General features: G+C 43.9%; 2 protein-coding genes and 1 long non-coding RNA gene across 10 annotated transcripts in view; all 3 read left to right on the forward strand.

Annotated features, from left to right (window-relative positions):
* LOC118360595 (cyclic AMP-dependent transcription factor ATF-7-like) overlaps positions 1–15,943 on the forward strand; it is a 43,828-nt gene extending 27,885 nt beyond the window's left edge. For all 3 annotated transcript variants that reach the window (XM_052484802.1, XM_052484803.1, XM_052484804.1), the window contains exons 6-12: positions 710–897; positions 4,832–4,916; positions 5,232–5,345; positions 5,858–5,998; positions 8,266–8,454; positions 10,193–10,289; positions 11,958–15,943. In XM_052484802.1, the coding sequence (XP_052340762.1) occupies positions 710–897; positions 4,832–4,916; positions 5,232–5,345; positions 5,858–5,998; positions 8,266–8,454; positions 10,193–10,289; positions 11,958–12,226 (1,083 nt within the window). In that variant the 3' untranslated portion in view covers positions 12,227–15,943. The remainder of the gene's footprint in view (positions 1–709; positions 898–4,831; positions 4,917–5,231; positions 5,346–5,857; positions 5,999–8,265; positions 8,455–10,192; positions 10,290–11,957) is intronic.
* LOC127913194 (uncharacterized) lies at positions 10,297–11,935 on the forward strand. 3 transcript variants are annotated; one of them, XR_008085164.1, is made up of 4 exons: positions 10,297–10,721; positions 10,756–10,981; positions 11,098–11,199; positions 11,268–11,935. It is a non-coding gene; the product is annotated as an uncharacterized LOC127913194 (long non-coding RNA). The 3 variants fall into 3 exon arrangements; XR_008085162.1 differs by having other exon boundaries at positions 11,550–11,935; XR_008085163.1 differs by having other exon boundaries at positions 10,880–10,981; positions 11,550–11,935.
* A 1,080-nt stretch (positions 15,944–17,023) lies between the features above and the next one.
* LOC118372333 (disco-interacting protein 2 homolog B-A-like) overlaps positions 17,024–25,131 on the forward strand; it is a 101,458-nt gene continuing 93,350 nt past the window's right edge. The window contains exon 1 of one of the 4 annotated variants that reach the window (XM_052484808.1): positions 17,024–17,338. In XM_052484808.1, the coding sequence (XP_052340768.1) occupies positions 17,254–17,338 (85 nt within the window). In that variant the 5' untranslated portion in view covers positions 17,024–17,253. The remainder of the gene's footprint in view (positions 17,339–25,131) is intronic. The other 3 variants (XM_052484807.1, XM_052484805.1, XM_052484806.1) reach the window with 3 other exon arrangements.

Below are 25,131 nucleotides of genomic sequence, written 5' to 3' on the forward strand. Positions count from 1 at the left end.
CATGTCCCTACAGTCACACCCAAAGGAAGGGGACCGAGGAGTGCCAGAGGAACGGTAGGTGTGCGAGACCAGGATGGGTGGGCACTGTGGTTTGTTGATGGGGAGTGTCTGACAGGATCTTTACTATGTCTGAGCTATCAAGAAACAATCTACAATGCATTGGGAAAGAGGCTGTATTAAACCTAGAATTGACCTTCTACTGTTGGATTCTAAACTTTGAACATTGAGATATTAAAGACATGATAGATCACAGCATAGTAGATGCATAGTATATAAAGGAGTGAGATCTGTAGAAAGACGGTGGCTGTGGAATGTGCTGTGTGGACAGGAGGAGATCACAGGATTGCTATAGGAGAAGCAGATGGACATCTGTGGATTAGGCGAAGGAGGGGTTTAGGTCAGGAGGTCAGCTCAGATCCCCTGAAGGGAGTTATAATAAACCATTTTATTATCCTATTACCTTCTTCCTGTGGAACCATAAGATGTAAGGATTGGAGAGAAGGAGGAGTGTCTTAAGTGGGATATAATACACCTGTGATGTTGAGAAATGTTTTTTTTTCTGTCTGAATACAGCTGTAACAACCCTTTGGGAAGAATTAAACTTGGTTAATCTTCTGTAGTGTCCGTGAGTTATTTACGCTGAAAATGTTTAACCTAACACTACTAAACATTGGTTGTTGAACTAACAATCTCTCCTGTCTTCTCTCAGGACACTCCCCCGAGGTCAGTGCTGAGTTCTGCCCCCACCCCCACCATCGTGAGGCACGGTGCCCTCCCTATGCGTCCCAGACCAGGCTCTCTGCCACTCCACTTGGGCTTTGACGCCCTGCAGCCCACCATGCCTTCACCCACCTCCGTCATCACACCCACCCCACCCTCCAACCGCACCCTGCTGGGGTGAGTGACTGGTCCTGCACAAGCCTGGTTCTAGATTTGAAGACTACTCAGATCTGGACCCAGGCTAGTCCTCCATGGGGCCTGGAGCTCCAGTTAAAGATGGCTTTTGTATGCTGAATCCTACATAAATCCTTTTTTACAACCGTTTAGGCTAGAGACGAGCCATTTACTTTGCTGTAAAGCTGCAAGCATGGCTGTCGTGGTGTCTGTTAAATGTGCCTGGCTTTATATATCAACCATATAAACTCAGCAAAAAAGAAACATCCTCTCACTGTCAACTGCGTTTATTTTCAGCAAACTTAACATGTGTAAATATTTGTATGAACATAAGATTCAACAATTGAGACAAACTGAACAAGTACTGCAGTGTCTCCTCCTCATCGACAGCACCAGATTTGCCAGTTCTTGCTGTGAGATGCTACCCCACTCTTCCACCAAGGCACCTGCAAGTTCCCGGACATTTCTGTGGAGAATGGCCCCAGCCCTCACCCTCCGATCCAACAGGTCCCAGACGTGCTCAATGGGATTGAGATCCAGGCTCTTCGCTGGCCATGGCAGAACACTGACATTCCTGTCCTGCAGGAAATCACACACAGAATGAGCAGTATGGCTGTTGGCATTGTCATGCTGGAGAGTCATGTCAGGATGAGCCTGCAGGAAGGGTACCACATGAGGGAGGAGGATGTCTGTAACGCACAGCGTTGAGATTGCCTGCAATGACAACAAGCTCAGTCCGATGATGCTGTGACACACCGCCCCAGACCATGACGACCCTCCACCTCCAAATCAATCCCTCTCCAGAGTACATGCCTTGGTGTAACGCTCATTCATTCGATGATAGGCGCGAATCCGGCCATCACCCGTGGTGAGACAAAACATTGACTTGTCAATGAAGAGCACTTTTTGCCAGTCCTGTCTGTTCCAGTGACAGTGGGATTGTGCTCATAGGCGACGTTGTTGCCGGTGATGTCTGGTGAGGACCTGTCTTACAACAGGCCTACAGGCCCTCAGTTCAGCCCCTCGCAGCCTCTCTCAACCTATCGCGGACAGTCTGAGCACTGATGGAGGGATTGTGTGTTCCTGGTGTAACTCGGACAGTTATTGTTGCCATCCTGTACCTATCCCGCAGGTGTGATGTTCGGATGTCCCAATCCTGTGCAGGTGTTACACGTGGTCTGCCACTGCAAGGACGATCAGCTGAAAGACAGGGTCCTGAAAAGGGAATTTTCTATTTTTGCTGTGTTTACATCTACTGAAATATGACACTTCCTGCTTCTGTAACCTGTTTAAGTGTTTGTTTAATAGCTTATTGATACCGTGAGCATCGACCCTCATGCAACCACATGTTGGATAAACAATTTCACAAGTTTGGCTGTTTTAAGTCTGTGCTTTGATGTAATAAAGGCTTTACAGACCATTCTCTCTGGTATTTATTTATTGTTTACACTCTTGTCAGAGAAAAGTATATTTATAATAATAATAATAACCCTCCTTTTTCCTTGATATCATTCCTATTATTATTATTATTATTATTATTATTATTATTATTATTATTATAATAAGTCATGTCATCATCATTAGTAGGCAGGGTATAGCAGCCTTGTATTTTTTATTTATTTTTTTATTTCACCTTTATTTAACCAGGTAGGCTAGTTGAGAACAAGTTCTCATTTGCAACTGCGACCTGGCCAAGATAAAGCATAGCAGTGTGAACAGACAACACAGAGTATAACCACCATCGATCTGTAGGCCTGTTAGTCTTAACACTGTAACTTACTTAGGATTATATTTCAATACTTCTATGGGCTACTGTATCAATCTATCATTTATTTGTATATGTCATCACACAGCATACGAGTCATTCATGATTTGAAATACAATCAAGCATTTGTTTTAAAATAAAATAAAGTGGCCGTGGAATAATTAGCATAAACAATAAATGGGCCTAAACCGTTCCATTTCGGAAAATGTATTCACGAATGAATGTGACTGTTAGTCTTCTTTGTAATAAATGCTTTACAAAATATTACAACAGACTCTCGAGTAGGCTTAAAATTGATTTAATGTTTACATTGTTCCAAACAGTCAGAAAAATGACATTAATCTAACAGCACCTGTTTGGCACATAATAATAATAATAATAATAATAATATGCACACAGCGTTTGCTCCTTACCTTTATTTTTTTCTTGATCTGCACTATTTTCCACAACAAACTTCTCCTTTACCTCCTGAGCAACCAGTAAACATTCTCTCATTTCAAGTTTGTCACGTCCTCTGCATCCATTTTGCTGTCACGTGTTGCGGCATTGAGTCTATGACCAATTTATTGATGTGATTTAAGGTATGCGATGCATTTATGTCACGTAAAGAGAGCAAGGGTTGAGGGAATAGGGAATTTTTTTCTCCTTAACAAATTAGGGATTTCGGTGACAACTTTTCAGTCAGAAATGACTGTTATTATGTTTTCGCTTCATTAACATGGACAGTGCAATGTACATTGATGCTCTGTGGTGATCGCTGCAGCAGGGAGGAGAGCGAGACAATGGGTGCTAGTCACACAGTCACTCGCTGTCTTTTTTTTCAGCACAGCAAGTCTGAGCCAGGCCCGGCACAATCAAATCAATTGAGGGCGCACTCCCTCTAGTAATTTGTGTCTTTCATCAAACAGTGTGCTTAAAGCATCAGACAAGCTCAGTGCATATAGTTGATTTGATTAAAACACATAGGATGTGTCTATACATGGAAAAATATGTTTCTTTAGATCAGTCGAAAGAACAGACAACTGTCCTGACTTTATTTTTTTGGGGAGTCTGGGACAGCCCTAAACTGAGTTAGGACATCTGTATCTTTGCAGTGACTGGGTGTACATCATCCAAAGTGTAATTAATCACTTCACCATGCTAAAAGGGATATTCAATGTCTGCTTTTTTTATTTATTTTTTACCCGTCTACCATTAGGTGCCCTTCTTTGCGAGGCATTGGAAAACCTCACTGGTCGACTGAGGGACCTTGCAATTATCTGTATGTGTGGGTACAGAGATGAGGTAGTCATTCAAAAATAATGTTAAACAGTATTATTGCACACACAGTGAGTCCATGCAACTTATTTTGTGACTTGTAAAGCACATTTTTACACCTGAACTTATTTAGGCTTGCCATATCAAAGGGGACATTTCATCTTTTCATTTTTAATCAATTTGTAAAAATTTCTAAAAACACATTTCCACTTTGACATTATGGGGCGGTGTGTGTGTGTGTGTGTGTGTGTGTGTGTGTGTGCGCCATGACAAAAAAATCTACATTTTAAATTCAGGCTGTAACACAACAAAATGTGGAAAAAGTCCAGGGATGTGAATAATTTCTGAAGGCAATGTAGTTACGAGAGATCTCGTTGGATTTGACCTGTTTTTGCATTGCCATTGAGGGCTTCCACCATATTAAAGTAGTCAGCTTTTGTGGGCATTCCTATGGGTCGGGTGGGATTAGCCAATGATCAGAGTATTGGATTCTCCTTCAAATTGGGTTACCTGGTTTGTAAATGGCTTTAAGCAGTATCACTGCCATGGCCACAGTAAATGAATGACACACAGGATTTGGTTCAGGACTCCAGCACTGCAGGTGTCGGTAAATCATCATTATAAGCTTTCTGCTTTTTTCAAACACAAAAATAAAATGGACTACTTCATAATGGAGATGGCTTCAATGGATCTACCTGTGATGTCATAGTCGCCATTATGGGACAGATACAAAGAATAGATCTCTAACTAACTCTATACCTACTCACTAGGCCACTTCTGTACATCTGAAATGATTGGATAGGTGTGTCCAATATGGTGTCAATTCCACCTACCCTATCAGAGGGCAAGATGAAGCTTTTTAAATAGATGTTTTTCTTCCACCAGTAACCCTCTACCTCTTTTTGTTTTCTGTAGCTCTCCCACTGGCCACTACCCCGTGATGATGCACCTTACCAATGGGCTCCTGCCTGGTCCTATGCAGATACCCTCTGTCATTTCTGTACGTGCCCTGCCTTCACCCACCTGTCTGTCCTTGTCTGGTTTGGGAACTGTGGTTGTTGCCAATTCTGATTGACGTGAAAACTGACCTTCGCTAAGGGAGTAGCAACATATCAGTCAAAGTCTAGGTTGATCCAGTTTTTTTTAAATAATGAAATTTTATGCTTGCACGAGTTGTCTATAATGTGTATTGATTCACATAGAAGCATATATGGAGCACTTTGAAAAGACTGACATTGAGGTAGTATCTCACTTTGCCAGCCTGAGCTCCGACCGACCTAGCTAGGTCGTTAAAGTGCGTGTGTGTTGTCTCCAGCTGGCCCGGCCTCTGCACATGGTGCCCAACATTCCCGGCATCCCTGGTCCTCCTCTGGGAGGCGGCAGCAGCGGCTCCCACTCCGCGTACACCACACACTCTGAGGCCAAGATGGTGAGAGCTCTCTCTCTATTTCTGTCTCTCTCTATTTCTGTCGCTCTGGCTTTCTTGCTCTTTCTCACTCAACATCTCTCTAAGCGCTCGATCTTGCTTTTCTCTGTTTCGCTCTGCCTTTCTCCGGTTCACCTTTCCTTCTCTCTCTTGCTTTCTTTTCTTCCCTATAGCGTTTGTTCCCTCCCACTCTCTGTATGTTCATCACATGACAGAGATTGCAGTCCAATAATAGTTTTGATGAACATTCAAAGTGCTTGTATAGGAAAAGATCAGATACATAATCAGGTGTGTTTAAGCAGGTACATTGGGAGTGATAACATGAATGGACAGGTGTGTGTGGTTGTGTCTCTCTGTGTGTATAGTGTTGTGTGTGTGCGTGTGTGCGTGTGTGTGTGCGTGTGTGCGTGTGTGCGTGCGTGCGTGCGTGCGTGTGTGTGTGTGTGTGTGTGTGTGTGTGTGTGTGTGTGTGGGGGTTAATGTTAACATATCCCTGGTTGTCCTGTCTCCTGTAGAGGCTGAAGGCAGCACTAGCACAGCAGAGTTTAGGGGGTCAGATGGGGGGTGTGGCCGGCAGCCCCATGCACCCTCAGAGGATGGAGCAGAGCCAGCTATTGGTGCAGCACCCAGACGCACCCTCCCCCGCACAGCCACAGGTAGGACAACATAGAGACATGGACCCTCCCCTGCACAGCCATTTTAGTAATTTAGCAGACTCTCTTATCCAGAGCAACTTAGAGTGCATTCATCTTAAGATAGCTAGGTGGAACAACCACGTTTCTTAAGTAGCTATCAGCCAAGTCAGTGGTGGGAGGGTGGTTTCAGATGTTTTCGGAAGATGGACAGGGACTCTGTGGGATTCCAGGACAGAGAAGAACTGGACTGAGTGGGAGATTCCCTTCCGGAGGGGTTGGAGGGCCAAGAGACGCAGAACTTGGTAGTACTCAGGTTGGGATATCGGGTTTGAGCATAGTCTGAAGGTAGGGAGAGAATGGCAGTTCCTTTTGCTGCTCCGTAGGCATGTACCATGGTCTTGTAATGGATGCGCGCTTCGACTGGAAGCCAGTGGAGTGTGCGGAGGAGCAGGGTGACATGGCAGATCTTGGGAAGGTTGAACACCAGGTGGCCTGCGGCATTCTGGATAAGTTGCAGGGATTTCAAGGCACAAGCAGGGAACCCAACCAACAGTGAGTTGCAGTAGTCCAGACGGGAAATGACAAGTGCCTGGATTAGGACCTGTGTCACTTCCTGTGTGAGGTAGGGTTGTACTCTACAGATGTTGTAGTGCATGAACCTGCAGGAGCGAGTCTCTGCTTTTGTTTTTGCAGAGAACGATTTGTCTCAGGATTTGTTGTCCAGGGTCACGCCAAGTTTCTTTGCAGTCTGAGAGGGTGTAGAGGAGAATCTGGTGGTTCAGAGGAGGAGAATCTGGTGTGTTGATGACAGCGTATAGATCTAGGAGGAGAGTGAGTCAGCTTTGGCAGTGCGTAGAGCCTCCGTGACACAGAAGAGAGCAGTCTCGGTTGAGTGACTCGTCTTGAAGCATGACTGGTTATGGGGTCAAGAAGTTTGTTCTGAGAGAGATAGTGAAAAACTGCACGGTCAAGTGTTTTGGAAAGAAAAGAAAAGAAAGAAGGGTTACCAGTCTGTACTTTTTGATATCAGAGAGGTCGAATGTTGGTTTCTTGAGGAGGGGAGCGACTCTGGCCATTTTAAAGTCAGAGGGGAAACAGCCAGTGGTCAGGGATGTGTTGATGGTCTGGAGAAGGGATGAGGGGATGGGGTTGAGCGGGCAGGTTATCAGGCAGCCGGACCTCTAGTCTCACAATTTCATCTGGAGAAAGAGGTCAAAGCGTAGGGTAGTTCGGTGTAAGTGGGATCAGTGGACTCAATAGGCTGATTGAATGAGGAGAGGATGTCGTCAACCTTCTTTTCAAAGTGGTTGACAAAGTTGCCCGCAGAGAGGGAGGAGGGAGCGGGTGGAGGATTAAGGTGGAAAACCGGGTCCTAGCCCTGTTCTGTAAGCGCCGGAGGGGAGGGCCGAGCCGACCGGGAGGAAAGGGGACAGTACGAGTCCTAGGATGTGGAAAGGGAGGAGAGTAGGGTCGAAGAGGCAGAATTAGGAAACAGGGGGAGAAGGATTTAGCATAAGGAAGAGATGATGGGATAGAAGAGGAGAGAGTAGTGGGGGAGAGAGAGATTGCAACGACAGGTGACCGTCTGTTTAGGGGCTAAGTGGGTAGGGTTGGAGGTAAGGGAGACCGAAAAGGAAGCAAAGTAGTGATCAGAGACCTGGAGAGGGAAGATGAGCGTAATGCCTGGCATGTGAGTGGGACTGGTGAGGTCAAATTAGGCAAAGAGGGGAAAGAAAGAGTTGGAAAGAAATTAATCAAAGGCATATGTTGGGAGATTGAAGTTGCCCAGAATGATGAGTGGTGAGTCATTGTCAGGAAACTAGCCTATCAAGGGGTCAAGCTCATTGATGAACTCTCTAAGAGCACCTGGTGGGTGATAGATGTCCACTCACACTTAACATTGTTGTCAAGTGACAGTGACATAATGGAATTCAAATGAGGAGATGGAAAGGTGAGGTAGAAAAGATCTCGAAATGAATATACACACACACACACACACACGCACGCATGTAAATTGTAAAGAGTACACATGGACACTTACTTTTGTGGCCACAATAGACAATTATCAAAACCCTCTTGACTTGGATCTTCATGACTCGTGTTTCATTGACATCAGTAAAATATAAAATTATAATGTAGGCACTAAAATACTTTTTTTTTTTTATCAGTCTTGTTCTGGGACTTCCAGTGTTGAGCTCAACCTGTCTAGCCCACTCCCCTGTCTCAACCCATGTCTGCCTGCTGCTATGACTCTACCACCCCCCCCTCTCTCTCCCTATCCCCTCCAGGTGTCTCCGGCTCAGCCTACCGGTGGTCGGCGGCGGCGTGCAGTGGGGGACGACCCGGACGATAGACGGCAGCGTTTCCTGGAGCGGAACCGGGCAGCCGCCTCGCGCTGCCGACAGAAACGCAAAGTCTGGGTCAACTCCCTGGAGAAGAAGGCCGAGGAGCTCTCCTCCATGAACGTCTCCCTGGCGGTGAGTGTAAGGTCACACAACTCTGCTCTCATCTCTCCTTTCTTCAGCCACCCACTCATTGAGATATGTCTATCGATCCAGTTTGACTTGTCTCAGCATTATCGTTGCGAGTCAACAGTCATGTCAGAGGGAAAAAAAGGAAAGCTCACACAGTTTAATGCTGCTATTCAGTCCCCAATTTTAATTATCCGTTATTTTACCAGGTAAGTTGACTGAGAACATGTTCTCATTTGCAGCAACTACCTGGGGAATAGTTACAGGGGGTGAATGAGCCAATTGTAAACTGGGGATTATTAGGTGACGGTGATGGTTTGAGGGCCAGATTGGGAATTTAGCCAGGACACCGGGTTACGATAAGTGCCATGGGATCTTTAATGACCTCAGAGAGTCAGGACACCCGTTTAACGTCCCATCCGAAAGACTGCACCATACACAGGGCAATGTCCACAATCACTGCCCTGGGGCATTGGGATATTTATTTAGACCAGAGGAAAGAGTGCCTCCTACTGGCCCTCCACCACTTCCAGCAGCATCTGGTCTCCCATCCAGGGACTGACCAGGACCAACCCTGCTTAGCTTCAGAAGCAAGCCAGCAGTGGTATGCAGGGTGGTATGCTGCTGGCCAATGCTTTATCACACACAGTTTAATGCTACTATTCAGTCCCCAATGATTTATCACACACAGTTTAATGCTGCGATTCAGTCCCCAATGCTTTATCACACACAGTTTAATGCTGCGATTCAGTCCCCAATGCTTTATCACACACAGTTTAATGCTGCGATTCAGTCCCCAATGCTTTATCACACACAGTTTAATGCTGCGATTCAGTCCCCAATGCTTTATCACACACAGTTTAATGCTGCGATTCAGTCCCCAATGCTTTATCACACAGTTTAAAGCTGCTATTCAGTCCCCAATGCTTTATCACACAGTTTAATGCTGCTATTCAGTCCCCAATACTTTATCACACAGTTTAATGCTGCTATTCAGTCCCCAATGCTTTATCACACAGTTTAATGCTGCGATTCAGTCCCCAATGCTTTATCACACAGTTTAATGCTGCGATTCAGTCCCTAATGCTTTATCACACACAGTTTAATGCTGCGATTCAGTCCCCAATGCTTTATCACACACAGTTTAATGCTGCGATTCAGTCCCCAATGCTTTATCACACAGTTTAAAGCTGCTATTCAGTCCCCAATGCTTTATCACACAGTTTAATGCTGCTATTCAGTCCCCAATACTTTATCACACAGTTTAATGCTGCTATTCAGTCCCCAATGCTTTATCACACAGTTTAATGCTGCGATTCAGTCCCCAATGCTTTATCACACAGTTTAATGCTGCGATTCAGTCCCTAATGCTTTATCACACAGTTCAATGCTGCGATTCAGTCCCCAATGCTTTATTCCTGCCCCATACATTGGAGATGTGCATACCATGCTGCTTTCTAAAATGTTTTTATCCATCTGCCCAGGGACTACAGATAAACTGCCAGCTTGCTAAATCTGACACATTTACAGCAATGTTACTTGATGTGCATTGTCCCAGTCCCCCCCAAAAATACATCAATAAATATATATCATTCTCATTTGCTTCATCAACAGTGACTTCAGACCATTGTTACCCCCTCTCTGTTTGTGTATTGGTGTGAGAAAACATAGCAGTATTGACTCATTGTTATTGTAATTATTAATAATAATAGTATTGACTCATTGTGTTACTGTGTCTCCTCAGAATGAGGTGTCTCTACTGAGGAATGAGGTGGCTCATCTCAAACAGCTGCTGCTGGCTCATAAGGACTGCCCTGTCACCACTCGACAGAAGAGTATGGGTGAGCCTGCTTGCTAGTGGCATCTAGAAAACACACAGAAACCTCTCATGCTGTTTGATGCAAGGCACTTTTTATAACGTTATATAGTCAGTGTGTTTGGCTAGTTCAGATCACTACCTTGGCTTAGTCAGTGTCTAGGTCAGATCACTACCGTGGCTAGGTCAGATCACTACCGTGGCTTAGTCAGTGTCTAGGTCAGATTACTACCTAGGCTTAGTCAGTGTCTAGGTCAGATCACTACCGTGGCTTAGTCAGTGTCTAGGTCAGATCACTACCGTGGCTTAGTCAGTGTCTAGGTCAGATCACTACCGTGGCTTAGTCAGTGTCTAGGTCAGATCACTACCGTGGCTTAGTCAGTGTCTAGGTCAGATCACTACCGTGGCTTAGTCAGTGTCTAGGTCAGATCACTACCGTGGCTTAGTCAGTGTCTAGGTCAGATCACTACCGTGGCTTAGTCAGTGTTTAGGTCAGATCACTACCGTGGCTTAGTCAGTGTCTAGGTCAGATCACTACCGTGGCTTAGTCAGTGGCTAGGTCAGATCACTACCGTAGCTAGGTCAGATCACTACCTTGGCTTAGTCAGTGTCTAGGTCAGATCACTACCGTGGCTTAGTCAGTGTCTAGGTCAGATCACTACCGTGGCTTAGTCAGTGTCTAGGTCAGATCACTACCGTGGCTTAGTCAGTGTCTAGGTCAGATCACTACCGTGGCTAGGTCAGATCACTACCGTGGTTTTTAGTCAGTGTCTAGGTCAGATCACTACCGTGGCTAGGTCAGATCACTACCGTGGCTCTTAGTCAGTGTCTAGGTCAGATCACTACCGTGGCTTAGTCAGTGTCTAGGTCAGATCACTACCGTGGCTTAGTCAGTGTCTAGGTCAGATCACTACCGTGGCTTAGTCAGTGTCTAGGTCAGATCACTAACGTGGCTTAGTCAGTGTCTAGGTCAGATCACTACCGTGGCTTAGTCAGTGGCTAGGTCAGATCACTACCGTGGCTTAGTCAGTGTCTAGGTCAGATCACTACCGTGGCTTAGTCAGTGGCTAGGTCAGATCACTACCTTGGCTTAGTCAGTGGCTAGGTCAGATCACTACCGTAGCTAGGTCAGATCACTACAGTGGCTTAGTCAGTGTCTAGGTCAGATCACTACCGTGGCTTAGTGTCTAGGTCAGATCACTACCGTGGTTTTTAGTCAGTGTCTAGGTCAGATCACTACCGTGGCTAGGTCAGATCACTACCGTGGCTCTTAGTCAGTGTCTAGGTCAGATCACTACCGTGGCTTAGTCAGTGTCTAGGTCAGATCACTACCGTGGCTTAGTCAGTGTCTAGGTCAGATCACTACCGTGGCTTAGTCAGTGTCTAGGTCAGATCACTACCGTGGCTTAGTCAGTGTCTAGGTCAGATCACTACCGTGGCTTAGTCAGTGTCTAGGTCAGATCACTACCGTGGCTCTTAGTCAGTGTCTAGGTCAGATCACGAGATCATCATGGTCGGAATAAGAAAAAGGCTTTGTTGTTAGAACCGATGAGCCAGTAAGTACATATGCTAAATGTCTTCATTAATGGGGGTTAATTGATTGAAATAGCTTGTTGTGGTTTCTGGTGCCTCTGTTCTTTCTACCACGTAAATGGGTAAACTCATCCCTGGAACTCTTGTCTCTGTGCTGTAGGAGAAGACAGCATAATGAAAGACATGTCGGAGCCCACCGGCTCCACAGCACCCGTCATCCAGCACAGCTCCCTGCCCAGTCCCTCTCCTTCCTCGGGCCCCAACGGCATAAGGATCCGGGCGGCCGCCGAGGCCATGTCTGTGCTGGCCAGGATGGGTCAACACCAGCAGCACCAGCAGAGGAGAGAAGAGGGGGATGGAGGGAGAGACGTGAGGGATGGACCCTCCCACATCATCATGGCCACACATTCGCACCACTCTGCCAGATGATGAGCATATCACACACTACAGCCCGGGACTGTACGGCTCACACAGCACCAGGCACCACCCTACATGGGCAGGAGGAGAGCACAGGAGAGGGTAGAGGAGGAAGAGAGCAACTCAAAAATAAGTCATGCCTTCCTAGTCAAATAAACCTTCTCAGGTGAGCAGAGGAGTAGTTACATGATACAATCCTCCCTCCTCTACTCTCTGCCCATGCTGTGTCAGCCACTTTTGTGTCAGGCCTGGAGCCTTGCTGAAGTTCAGCAACAACAGCCTTCTGGGAATAGACAGGGACGATAGAAGAGGAAGAGCTTCTTGTTCTGTTCAATATGCCATATATAGACTATATACAGGGGCTGGACTCAACACCCCTCGTATTCCCCCCTACAACCCTCTCGCCTTGCCTCAGCCTCTATGAACTTCACTGGACTGTAAGGACTGCATAGCATCGTCCCGAGTGTCGTAACTGTCATTGTGATAAACTCGGACACTCAGACTCTAACACACGGTAACACACACATACCAAACACATATACTCAGCGTTAACATTGAATTGATTCGTGTTTGTTGTTTATCAAGTGATATACCAAAGCCCTGATCACTGCAGGGGTCCATACTATTGTAACAGGGGGTTGTGGCCTTGCTCTCCTGCACATGTTGACACGTTTTATTCACACACAAAAATGGGTTTTAATGATTTAAGCTCCAACTCCATAGATGCAATAGTTTTGTATACTCTAAAATATTTTCAATTTTATCTATTGAATCCCTAGCAGTTTTGTAAGCGATTTCATTGAGGATCTGTCGCAGTTGTTCACGAAAAAGCTTGACCTTATTTTTAGCCCTTTATTGTGTGTGTGTGTATGTGTGTGTACATCAAGTAGTTTGTTGATTCAAGGTCTGATGAAACAAGATCTTGTTTGGTAGCGTTTGACATCTTGTTATATTAGCGTCTTTGTTGTATTCCTGTGCAGCTTTCTTTTACAAATTTATCGGCACATTACTATTTGCAGCTTGGGCCATAGAGAACCAAATGATCTTCTGTGTGACAGAAACGGAAAGATAAAAATAATGTATTTAGTGTACACTCATTTACAAATGATTTATACACTTAAGTGTTTTTCAAAGAAAATCTTTTCACTTTTAGCTTCAGAATTTCTTTGGGACTGCATCTGACTAAACAAATCCAACCTCCTGTCCTCTGTCTAACCATTTCCTCTTTCCCGTGCAATTTTTGTATTTATTTGTTTCTAAATGTATGTCATTACCATCTTTTATGAAATCTTATCTGATAGGAAAAGCTTTTCCTAACTGGCCTTTGTCGCCCTCGTCTGTTTCTGAACCTTCTGGAGGTGGTACCTTTAGTGCTTCAACCTTGCTGCTTTCTGGAGCGTGGTGGGCTGCTGTTAAGTCTCCAGGGTCGCATTCATTAGGTACCAAACACGACAAAACGGACTGAAACAACAAGGCACATGCTCATTTTCGTTTGCTGTTGCAAAACGTTATGAAACGTTTTCCGTTGAGTGCACTAATGAACACAAACCTGGCTGTTCTTTATTAATGACTATCCAAAACAAAGCCATGTTACTCTTTAGCCGAGCGTGTGTGTGTGTGTTTTTACAAACAGCACTGACACATCTGGACTCAGACACACACATCGTTTGAAAACGATTTTGCCTTAAAGAATCACTTTCGTGCCTCTGACATCCTTCTCAAAGATTGGGTTGCATGAAAACACCTTATGGTTCTGCCTTAGGAAGAAAAAAAAAATGTTTCAGAAATTAAAAACCATTAGCAATGGGGTAATGGTTTTTTACATGGTGAGAATTTTTCATATTGTACATGTAAAATGTCACCATGGCGTCTCACCACATTATCATTGTTGTGTGTTATACACTGCCATCTAGTGGAGTAATTTGACCTTCACCGTCTCACAAGGATGGGAAATTGAACTTTGAGGGAAATTCCTTCAGAACTCCTATGGCAGTCTCAGAACAGTTTAAATTCTTCAGGGATCTCCCCTATTTAGTTTTAGACATTTTTGTTTTTAGAAAAACAAACCACCACAACAACAAGCGATTAATCTTGTTGTTTTGTATTGGTTTAGAACTTCCCCCATCATCTATGTGTAACCATTTGCAGTGTTTAATCTTACAGAAATAACTAGGGCATCAGTCCCAAAAACATAAGCGCATGTCTAAATGCACTAAAATATGCAGGTTTATCGTTAATTATTTTCCTTTTTTTTCCTCTTTGTGTCAACTATGGTTTGTCCTGAACACAGGTTCTCTTTCAGTAACATCAAAAGTGTGCTAATTCTTTTGTCTTGATAATGTATTTTATACATAATGGGACTGGTTCCGGATCCAGATTAAGCCTAGTTCTACACTAAAAAGCATGTTCAATGGAGATTCTCAATTGAAGGTACTTCTTAGACCAGAGCTAGATTCAATCTGTGTTCAGGAAACTGGCCCAACAAGGATTGCTACTCAGTAACTACTGACACATCTCACATAACTGCTTTGTCATTGTACCACAGTGCCAATGGTACACCCTATTCCCCATTTTATTACACTACTTTTGACCAGGGCTCTGTACTATATAGGGAATAGGGTGCGATTTGGTATGCTACCCTACAGTGACCGTCCCAATGGTTACCCTGTCAGGCGTTGTGTCGTACTCTGAGCTGGCACTAGCTAGCTGTCCCTTTTATAAATAGACGATTGTTCATATGAAATGGAAAAAACTCTACTTTATTTAGCTTTCATATCAGTTAATTGTCATTGGCACTTTGTTCATTCTTTCATTAAAAAAAAAAAAATTATCCAGTATTTTTTAAATTGCGTGCTATTGTCACGAGGACTATATACAAATACTCTGGCATGATAAACGCTCCCTCTGTTATATATTTTTGTGTTGTAATGATAAGATATAGAAATGTATTTGTTTTAGTACATCAATGTCTTTTATTTTTTTTTCCCTATCAAAAAGACTTCGTGTAACCCAACAGCCGGACGACGCCGGAACCATAGAACTGGAATCCTGATTCTACTCCCATGGCTGGAGACTCTGCTGTGTCTGGACTGCCTGTTACTCACAATAACTTATTGTTACATTGTCTTCATGGAAATCGTTTTTTTTTTTTTTTTTTTTTACCCCTCTCAAAATATGAACAGTGGTTGTGAGCAAGTAACATAATTGTATAAGAAAAATAACAGTTTTACCTATGAGAAGACTTTGTTTTGTATTTACATTTTTCACTCCTACTCCCATGAAAGAATTGTTGGACTGATAATTTTTTTAATTGTCCTTATTGTACTGTACATATCTGTACTAGGCTATATGAATATATTTACTTTTCCATGCATGTCTAAGTGAAACTACTATGAACACTTACCGTGCTGCAGCTTTAATTAAACAAATAACTTAATGAATATCAAACATTTCTGTAATATTTGATTCTGACAATTTAACACAATAGATTCTCTCAATTCATTTCAATCTCAATTGAAGGGGTTTTATTGACATGGGAAACATGTTTACATCGCCAAAGAAAGTGAAATGGATGATAAACGAAAGTAAAATAAACAATAACAGTAAACATTACACTCACAAGTTCAAAAGGTTTAGAGATGTTTTGAATGTCATTGTCTATATAGTGTTGTAATGATGTGCAAATAGTGAAAGTACAAAAGGGAAAATAAATATGGGTTGTATTTACAATGTTTGTTCTTCACTGGTTGCCATTTTCTTGTGGCAACAGGTCTCAAATATTGCTGCTGTGATCGCACACTGTGGTATTTAACCCAGTAGATATGGGAGTTAATCAAAATTTGATTTGTTTGTGGGTCTGTAATCTATGGGGAGTGTGTCTAATATGGTCATACATTTGGCAGGAGGTTTGGAAGTGCAGCTCTGTGTGTGTGTTACTTGTTCACTAAAATGAGTTCTCAATTCTGCAGTAGCCTATCCCTGTACGGAAGATCTTTTTCCAACTAATCTGTGCAGTCCTTACTTTATAATTACTACATGCATGCTTGCCACGCGTTGCCATCTGTAACTGCATCAGCGATGTACTGAGGACAATAATGAGAGCATCAATATCAAGGATAAGTGACAATTTCCTGGCTCAGAAACAGACTAAGGTCGTTACTTGGCATGGGCCAGTGCGCACGTGGTTCATCGCCACCTGAATGATCCTTCCAAATGTACCCCTACTAGCTAATCTCTGGAACACAATTGATTACGCCCCTTACAGACTAAGGGAGTCTTTTTTTGGACAACTGTTTTCATATTTTCTCTAAGGTGACCCGTGGAATCAGCAGGGTAGCCACCTTAATAGTGTCTGAAGGAAAAACCCTGATGTTGGAGGCATGCTCATCTTATACCACCCCATACAGGCCCAGTTCGATCTACCGTACATCCACACCACGATATGAAACGTTGATTTGAACATTCTGACCAACTAGTGGGTCATGCGGCGCCCCACTCACTGTCTGATTCATATCGCTTGATTTCTGATGATAGTTGCCGATTATATCGACTGATTGCAATGGTATCGGGTGCTTTTACAGTCTACTCTATGATGCATATGAGATGGAAGAGCAGCGAGGCCACACGTTGGTATGATAAGTATATGACTACTCACCCAGGTTATCTTCAGTGTGTCATATAAATTAAACTGTACTGATGCAACTGTAGGATTTACAACTGTACCATAAAATCCGTTTTATTGTACACAGTTGTAACATCTCTAGATGAACACGAGAGGGAGGACAAGCTGTATGTCTCGATATAGAGCATGTTTTGGGTGCAGTAATTTGCCATGCCGCTAGTGCGATTCTAGTACAGAGATCGCGTGACCGTTAATATTTGCCTTTGGTGAATTCTCCCTCTTATGGCGGAGGGAGCAGTCGGCGCAATGGATTGTCACTTCAATTCAAATGCATATTTCGTGTTTTGAAGGCAGTATTTTGAAATAGAAGAGATTTCGTTTTTACTTAAAGCACACTTTGTTGTATTCTTTTTACGTCATGGCGGACCGTGGCGTGGATTTTTCCGGTATACCGAAAGAGGTTCGAGACCATTTGGCGGAGTTGGAATTGGAGCTATCGGAAGGTAAGGAGGGTGATGAGGCTAACGTAGGGGAGTGAATTCAAATTCACACCATGTAGCTTGCTAGCTAACCCACACCGGTATCTATCAAATTAGCACTATGCATTATGTTTATCTTAGTGTACAAGGTGAATAGCATTCATTTGAAGCTAATATAGACACACAATCATATTCAGCCAGTAATGTCTGAATGGCTATCCAGCTAGCAACCCTTTTCTGTTAGCATTGCATTGACAGACAGTAGAAAGAGAATGGCTCGGCCGTGGCCGTGGGTTTCTCTTGTCTGTAACGGTCTCGTCCTAGTCTAGGTTGAATCATTCAAATCAATCATTTCATAGCTGTTCTGTATGTAAAGTCATTGATTAATGTGTATTCTCTTACATATCCACGATTGAGTATCAAAGCCACACTTGTCAGAATCATCTGCTAAATTTGCTAATCATGTATCTTGTTGACCATCAACTCACGGTTGGTGTCTAGAACCAGTATGTTGCTGTGTTAACCTGAGACTGACGGTGACATTACCCGTCAGTGGATGTATTAATTAATGGAATGTAGGGGTTTCAGTCGAGTAATTCTGCATTGCACAACCTGCTTCTCACTGTGTGGGTTTGTGACTGCAGAATGGTAGATGACAGCCATATATGTATATATTCCAGTCCTTTACTTAGGATATGTTTGTGTTTTGTGTGTGTTAGGTATTTGTTGTGGAATTGTTAAGATTACTTGTTTACTGCACTGTCGGGACAATAAGCACAAGCATTTCACTACAATCGCAATAATATCTGAAAAACATGTGTATGTGACCAATTTGATTTGACAGTCATTGTGATGAAACGTCAGTACTGATACTCATCACCTATTCATACAGTACATTCACCTGTTGGCTCTAGGATTTAAAATGTTGCTATGAGTCAACGTAGCGTAGGACAGGATGTGATATCATACAGCCCTCTGCATGGCTACGGCCCTCTGCATGGCTACGGCCCTCTGCATGGCTACGGCCCTCTGCATGGCTACGGCCCTCTGCATGGCTACGGCCCTCTGCATGGCTTGACCTGAGAGAGTAACATTTTCACACACCAATGACATAGGCTTCTTCATTTGCTTAGGCACACTCAATATGAGCTTGAGCTGTGTGTGTGTGTTTAGTTGTGGTGGGGAAGTGTTTGTTGTGTGTGTGGCCACATGTGGCACAGGCCCCCATCCCTCCAACAGCTGCACTATAACATCATTGTTTGTCCCTGGGATGCGTTAAGTAGGATGGAGCGTTGTTAAGTGTTTAATGAAACAGAAACCGTTGAAGAACGGCGTGATTATGTATTCCTATTGATTGATTGTTGTATGGTGTGCGGCACAAGTTTTGCAAATTTTTAATTTATTTTTTGTTAATGGCCATACTCACCAAATCAGAGAACCTCAAAAGCCTTAAAGAATGCTGCGCACTGTTTTGAGGAAACGTGTCATTCAGTACAAACTGCCACACACAACGTAACAAACGTTGAACCGAACGCACCTCTGGGGCTGCTGCCTCTGTACCTAGACATGGAACACTGGTCACTTTAATAATGTTCAAAAACTGTTTTACCCACTTAATATGTATATACTGTATTCTAGTCAAGGCTTATGTACTGAAAGTTCAATGTGTTTCAGTGCATTTTCAACTCTACTGATAGTTTTGTTACAAAAACTGTTTTGTTAAACAGCAAATGTTTCTACTCTGGTCTTGTCATGTGATCTCTAGCCAACGACTCGCAGATGTGGTGCAGGAAGACCGTGCGGGTAGGCTAGTCTACATAATCAGATTATTATGGATAAGAGCGAGAATATTTGTATTTGCCAAACAGCAGTCAAGCATCGATCATCATTTCACCAGAATCAGACTCTCAATATTTATTGGAAAGGAACATCAAGATCACCATCAACTTTCACCACCCTGTGAGGTTCATCATAACTTATTTCATCTGTAGCCTAATAAACTGCATGGTTTCCCGAGTCAGAGTGGGAGGACCACACACCAGATCATCACGTGACTCCAAGTTTACTTGGATATTATTAAATCAATATTTGCTCATTAAAAGCATTTCCACTGCCATTTCTCACATAATTAATTTTACTAACACAAAAAGATCCCACCATGTTAAATTAATAAATGACCTGTCTGCATTTATAAAATTGTACCTGAACTTCCTGTTTCTGTCACAACTGTTGTGATTTAAAAAAATACTGTATGACTTTGGATGGAAACGTGGTTACACAGAAGCATATCTTGTTCCCCAACCTGCCTGCCCGTGGACATAACAAACACCACCACCACAGAACAGAGCCGCACCGGAGTGGAAATGCCTGTTGGGTTGTTTAGAGGAGAACAGAGGCAAGCCAAGTGTCCTCTTAAATAACAAGACTGTGGTGTGTGTGTGTGTTAAGCCCCCAGTGACCAGTGAGGACAATGAGCCTCATTCAGCTGGTCACAGTCATGGTTGCAGTTAGTAAGCCATTCAACTAGACTCTTTGGTTGTGTCCCAAAAATGCCTTTTGGAACCTAGCCTTGGTGTGCTGCAGTGGCATGAGCGGCTCTTATAGGAAGGAAGGAAGGAAGGGAGGGAGGGAGGGGTCAGATATAGTTAGGAAGATTGTGTGTGCCTGTGTGTTCAAAGCCCCCCTGTGTTGTGTTTGTTAGTGTTCAGTCAGGAGTGACTAGGCGTGACTGACCTGGCCTAGCTAAGTTTTGTTTCTCCTACTTGATGGTTGAGAAATGTCCCAACTTTACTTCTCATGGTTGACAGAAGCATTAGGCTTAATTTCTGCTTGTTGAGGTATTTGCCTTCGTCAGCAAGGGTTCATTGAGTTTACTCAGGAATTATACTTTATTGTTGGTGTTTTGGGATACTAAGGCAGGCCTATGACAGAGGTCAGTTGATATTTGAATCTGGTATTTGTCAGTTGCTGCTTTCATATTGTTCCATAGGAAACAGTTTTCTGCATTTTTCTCTATTTAACATCTTCTGAAACTAGAAGCACAGGAGCTCTGTTGCTGTGTGTGTGGTGTGTGTGTGTGGTGTGTGTGTGGACAATATGATGAGGTCCTGCCTTACTTACTTACTGACTTCTACTGCTGCGTTGGCCAGTCCAGATTATTGCCAGTTGCTTCCAATCTAGGCGGGCTAGTGGATCTAGAGAAACACAGACAGAAACAGCTTCAGCCTCAGAGGCATTGAAATGGGGACAGTCTGAAAAATAAGGACATCAGCAGCACATTGCTATGCTACGCTATCATCCAGCCATTTCGTAGCAGTCTAGACCTATTTGTTTTTCTTTCTAATGCTTGGAGCTGTGCTTGACCGAGCGCTCTCTTGCGCAATGTAGCCTAACCAATGGAATAGTCCCCAAAGTGCAAATTCAAACCTCACCCCAATACCTCAAAGTATAATTAAAATGCTATTTGAACCCAGGTGACATCCGACTCGTTAATCGTCCAACTACAACCATTAGTGACAGCACTGTAGATAAGACATGATGGAGAACAAGAATAAGGAAGGTCCTTAACTTCCACTTCCTTCCCTTGGTCAAGTTGTCTGAACTGAACTGTGTACAACGTGGATGGGATTGAGCCTGCAGTAAAGTACCATGTTATATTTTCCTGCCTGCCAGCCAGCCAGAGCCTAGGGGGCTTTACTTGAGACAGATGACAGTCTTGTGACTGACAGACCGCTCCTTCCTCTAGTTTTATAACAGCTGATGAGCCTTGTGTTTTGTTGCTGTATCAGACCTGGGTTTAAATAAAAGTTGACATCATGGATTGCCTGGTTAAATGGACCAATGGAATAGTCCAAAATCTGTAAACGCAGCCCATCTGGGACTCCAGGCAAGCTAGCACAAACACTTGAAGTATTTGATTTCAAATAGTATTTGAACCCAGGTCTATGTGGTGTGTGTATATAGAGGTAGGGTTAAAGTCTGGCTATAACTGGTAACAAGGACTTAAAAGCTGAGAGATGCATACTGTCCAGCTTGAAGCTCAGCCAAGCATCCCCCTACTCTCTCTAGGGGATTTAGACTCAACTGGACATGATACTGTGGGCCTTGTTAACTCTTGCACCAGATGTTAGTTGGAACAAGCTCTTTTTGTCTGTGTACTTTTACAGTAGAGCTTTTTGGAACAAGCACTTGTTGTGAGTTCATAGGCTATATAGTAAAGCTTGCACCAATTCAGACCATTATTGAAATGGGCTAGCTAGCCTATATCAAATTGACACGCAGATGTTGTATTCGGGCAAGAGTGCATCTTATGTGACTTTTGTGCCAAGACTCAGGGTTCGATACTGCGACCATCATTATTTATTCAAACAGTAATGTAAATAAACCATCTTCCTTAAGAGGCAACAACGTCACAGGAATTGTGTGTGTGTGTGTGTGTGTGTGTGTGTCAGGGTTCCACATACAGGGAGGTTTTGGAAACCCTCTGTGCCAGTCATTCATCCCCATCAGTGGCCCACTTGGGCCAATGAAAATAATATTTTAACAATGTGTTTTTTAATCTTTGTTATATAATTGATGAAAAAAAGATTCCTTAAGCTGATTAAGCCAATTTCAATAAAAGCCCATTTCAATAAAAGGAACTCAATCGGGGTCTCAACTTACTGTTGACAGTTAGAATAATAGAATACACAAGGTGCAATTTGGTTGTGCATCAGCAGTCACTCAATTAGCCCATGTCAGCAATTTATTTTTGATTGTTAAGTTAGTCTTGCGGCCAACTAGCTACATTTTATAGTAAGTATGGTCAAATTACCATCCTGGGTTAGGACCATTTGATCATCAGTTATGAAATTAAAAACATTTGCCTCCACCCTATGACAAAATGTGTAGAATTGCAGCAAACTTGCTTCAAATGGCAACATTATCACTACGCCACATGGCAAAATGTTTAGAATTGCAGGAAATTAACTTAAAAAGGTCATATTTGTCTCTTCGCTGTTACGAGTGGGGCGGCGAACAGATTGTTGTTGGGTGGAGGTAAGACCGACAGTGAAAGATGTTCCAAGTTATATCTACCAGTAAATGCTAATAAAATAATGGGTATGCAAAACATAGAATTAAAAAGTTAAAAGTCTAGGTTGAATATTTACGACGCGCAATTCCGTCATCATGGAATTGGATTTTGCAGGAAATAGCACAAGGCACTTTGAAATCTGCAATAAATACAATTTTTCCCCCTTTGCTTTTACAAAGTGCTGAGCGATTAGTGTTTTTTGAGGTTGTTTCTGTTTGATAAAAAAAAAAAATCGGTTCGGATAATAAAAATGTAAAAATGCATTATGAAATGACATTACAATGATTTTAGAGCTTTTTAATGGAAATTCCAAAGCCAAAAATAGGGAGCATTAGATTTCCAAAACATTGAAGATATTCCATTGTCTCTGTCATGTCCACATTGGGTAGAAACCAATAGAAAAATTATATTTTTATGAAATAATAACATATTTCAGTTTTATTACATAGTTTTTATTTGACATTATAAAAATAAAAAAAAGATTTATAGTCATCTCTGTTCAGGCAGTAGCAGCCATCCTGCCATACCATCTAATGTTCATCTATGTGCCCGCATTACGTACTGTGTGTAGCCTGACTAAGTATACTGCAGAGCTGCCTGACAATCATTTGACTAGTTCTTCAAAGGCACACTTTCACTAACTGTCTGTCCCTCTGGTCGTTATATTGCATTCCTCTCTCATGCGGTCTGTATGTATTTAACCTAATACAGGCGTAAAAGTGTATTTGTCCAGAGATCTGTATATAATGACGATGTTCCTGTCCCCTCCCCAAAGGTGGGAATGCAGGCGACAGGCTTCGATCCAAAATAAGCCCATAGAAACGGATTCCCTCTTCCTCTCTGATGTCGGCCCCAGATGGAAAAAAACGGTGCAATGGATTATAGATTTTCTTTTATACGTTATGACTTTACTTGCATAAACTGTGGATGGGAACATGGTCAATGTACACTGAACAAAAATATAAACACAACATGTAAAGTGTTGGTCAGATGTTTCATGAGCTGAAATAAAAGATCCCAGATATTTTCCATATGCACAACAAGATTAATTCTCAAAAATGTTGGACACAAATTTGTTTACATCCCTGTTAGTGAGCATTTCTCTTTTTCTCTACTGTGAATAGTTAATGATGTTTCCCATCCCATGTTTCTCCTTAGGGTGGGCAAAGGGCTGAATAATTCACACTCTCAATTTCCATTTTTTTTATTTAACCTTTATTTAACTAGGCAAGTCGGTTAAGAACAAATTCTTATTTACAATGACGGCCTAGGAACTGCCTTGTTCAGGGGCAGATCGGCAATTTTTTTACCTTGTCAGCTTGGGGGTTCGGCTCTCACCACTCGTCTCTGTCCCAGGAGGCACGGCCGTCACCCCTCGTCTCTGTCCCAGGAGGCACGGTCGTCACCACTCGTCTCTATCCCAGGAGGCACGGTCGTCACCACTCGTCTCTGTCCCAGGAGCCGCGGTCGTCACCACTCGTCTCTGTCCCAGGAGGCGCGGCCGTCACCACTCGTCTCTGTCCCAGGAGGCGCGGTCGTCACCCCTCGTCTCTGTCCCAGGAGGCGCGGTCGTCACCCCTCGTCTCTGTCCCAGGAGGCGCGGTCGTCACCACTCGTCTCTGTCCCAGGAGGCACGGTCGTCACCACTCGTCTCTGTCCCAGGAGGCGCGGTCGTCACCACTCGTCTCTGTCCCAGGAGGCGCGGCCGTCACCACTCGACTCTGTCCCAGGAGGCGCGGCCGTCACCACTCGACTCTGTCCCAGGAGGCGCGGCCGTCACCACTCGACTCTGTCCCAGGAGGCGCGGCCGTCACCACTCGACTCTGTCCCAGGAGGCGCGGCCGTCACCACTCGACTCTGTCCCAGGAGGCGCGGCCGTCACCACTCGACTCTGTCCCAGGAGGCGCGGCCGTCACCACTCGACTCTGTCCCAGGAGGCGCGGCCGTCACCACTCGACTCTGTCCCAGGAGGCGCGGCCGTCACCACTCGACTCTGTCCCAGGAGGCGCGGCCGTCACCACTCGACTCTGTCCCAGGAGGCGCGGCCGTCACCACTCGACTCTGTCCCAGGAGGTGTGTGTGTGTCATCCTACCCCACATGTAGTTGTTGAGGTGTATGTGGCAACAACTTGGGTCATGTTGAATCGACAAGGAATGGGTTCCTCCTGGAAGAGGCACTTGGGTCATGTTGAGTCGACAGGGAATGGGTTCCTCCTGGAAGAGGCACTTGGGTCATGTTGAATCGACAAGGAATGGGTTCCTCCTGGAAGAGGCACTTGGGTCATGTTGAGTCGACAGGGAATGGGTTGGATAAGTTCAGGTTGTCTCCAGTTGGCATCGCATATTTTTTCCTTTCAAATTGATAACGACCCAGCTCTTCTTGGATACAAGTCTTGATCGGTAGCTTGCAGATTCACACGCTTCAAAACGTCACTACAGAATATTGCTCTAGCCTCGTTGTTGTAACATGAGACAGGAGACATTCTGTCTTGGCCTAGGTTAAATCAGAATGACAAAGCATGACTTTCCACATGTTTAGAGACTGGGTATATATTATCACTGTTAAACCATGCATGAAGTTAGCATTAGGCCTAATCACTGCATTTAGGCTCAGCGTCTCCCCTTCAGGGCAAAGCTAGGTCAGTCCCAGCAGAGTGATAGAACCTGTTCTCTGGGATGATCACTGTGGAGCTGTTCACCTTTTACTAAGTGAGTGGGATGGGATGCACCTGTTTCACATGAA

This window comes from Oncorhynchus keta, chromosome 28 (assembly GCF_023373465.1).
Source record: "Oncorhynchus keta strain PuntledgeMale-10-30-2019 chromosome 28, Oket_V2, whole genome shotgun sequence".
NCBI lineage: Eukaryota > Metazoa > Chordata > Actinopteri > Salmoniformes > Salmonidae > Oncorhynchus > Oncorhynchus keta.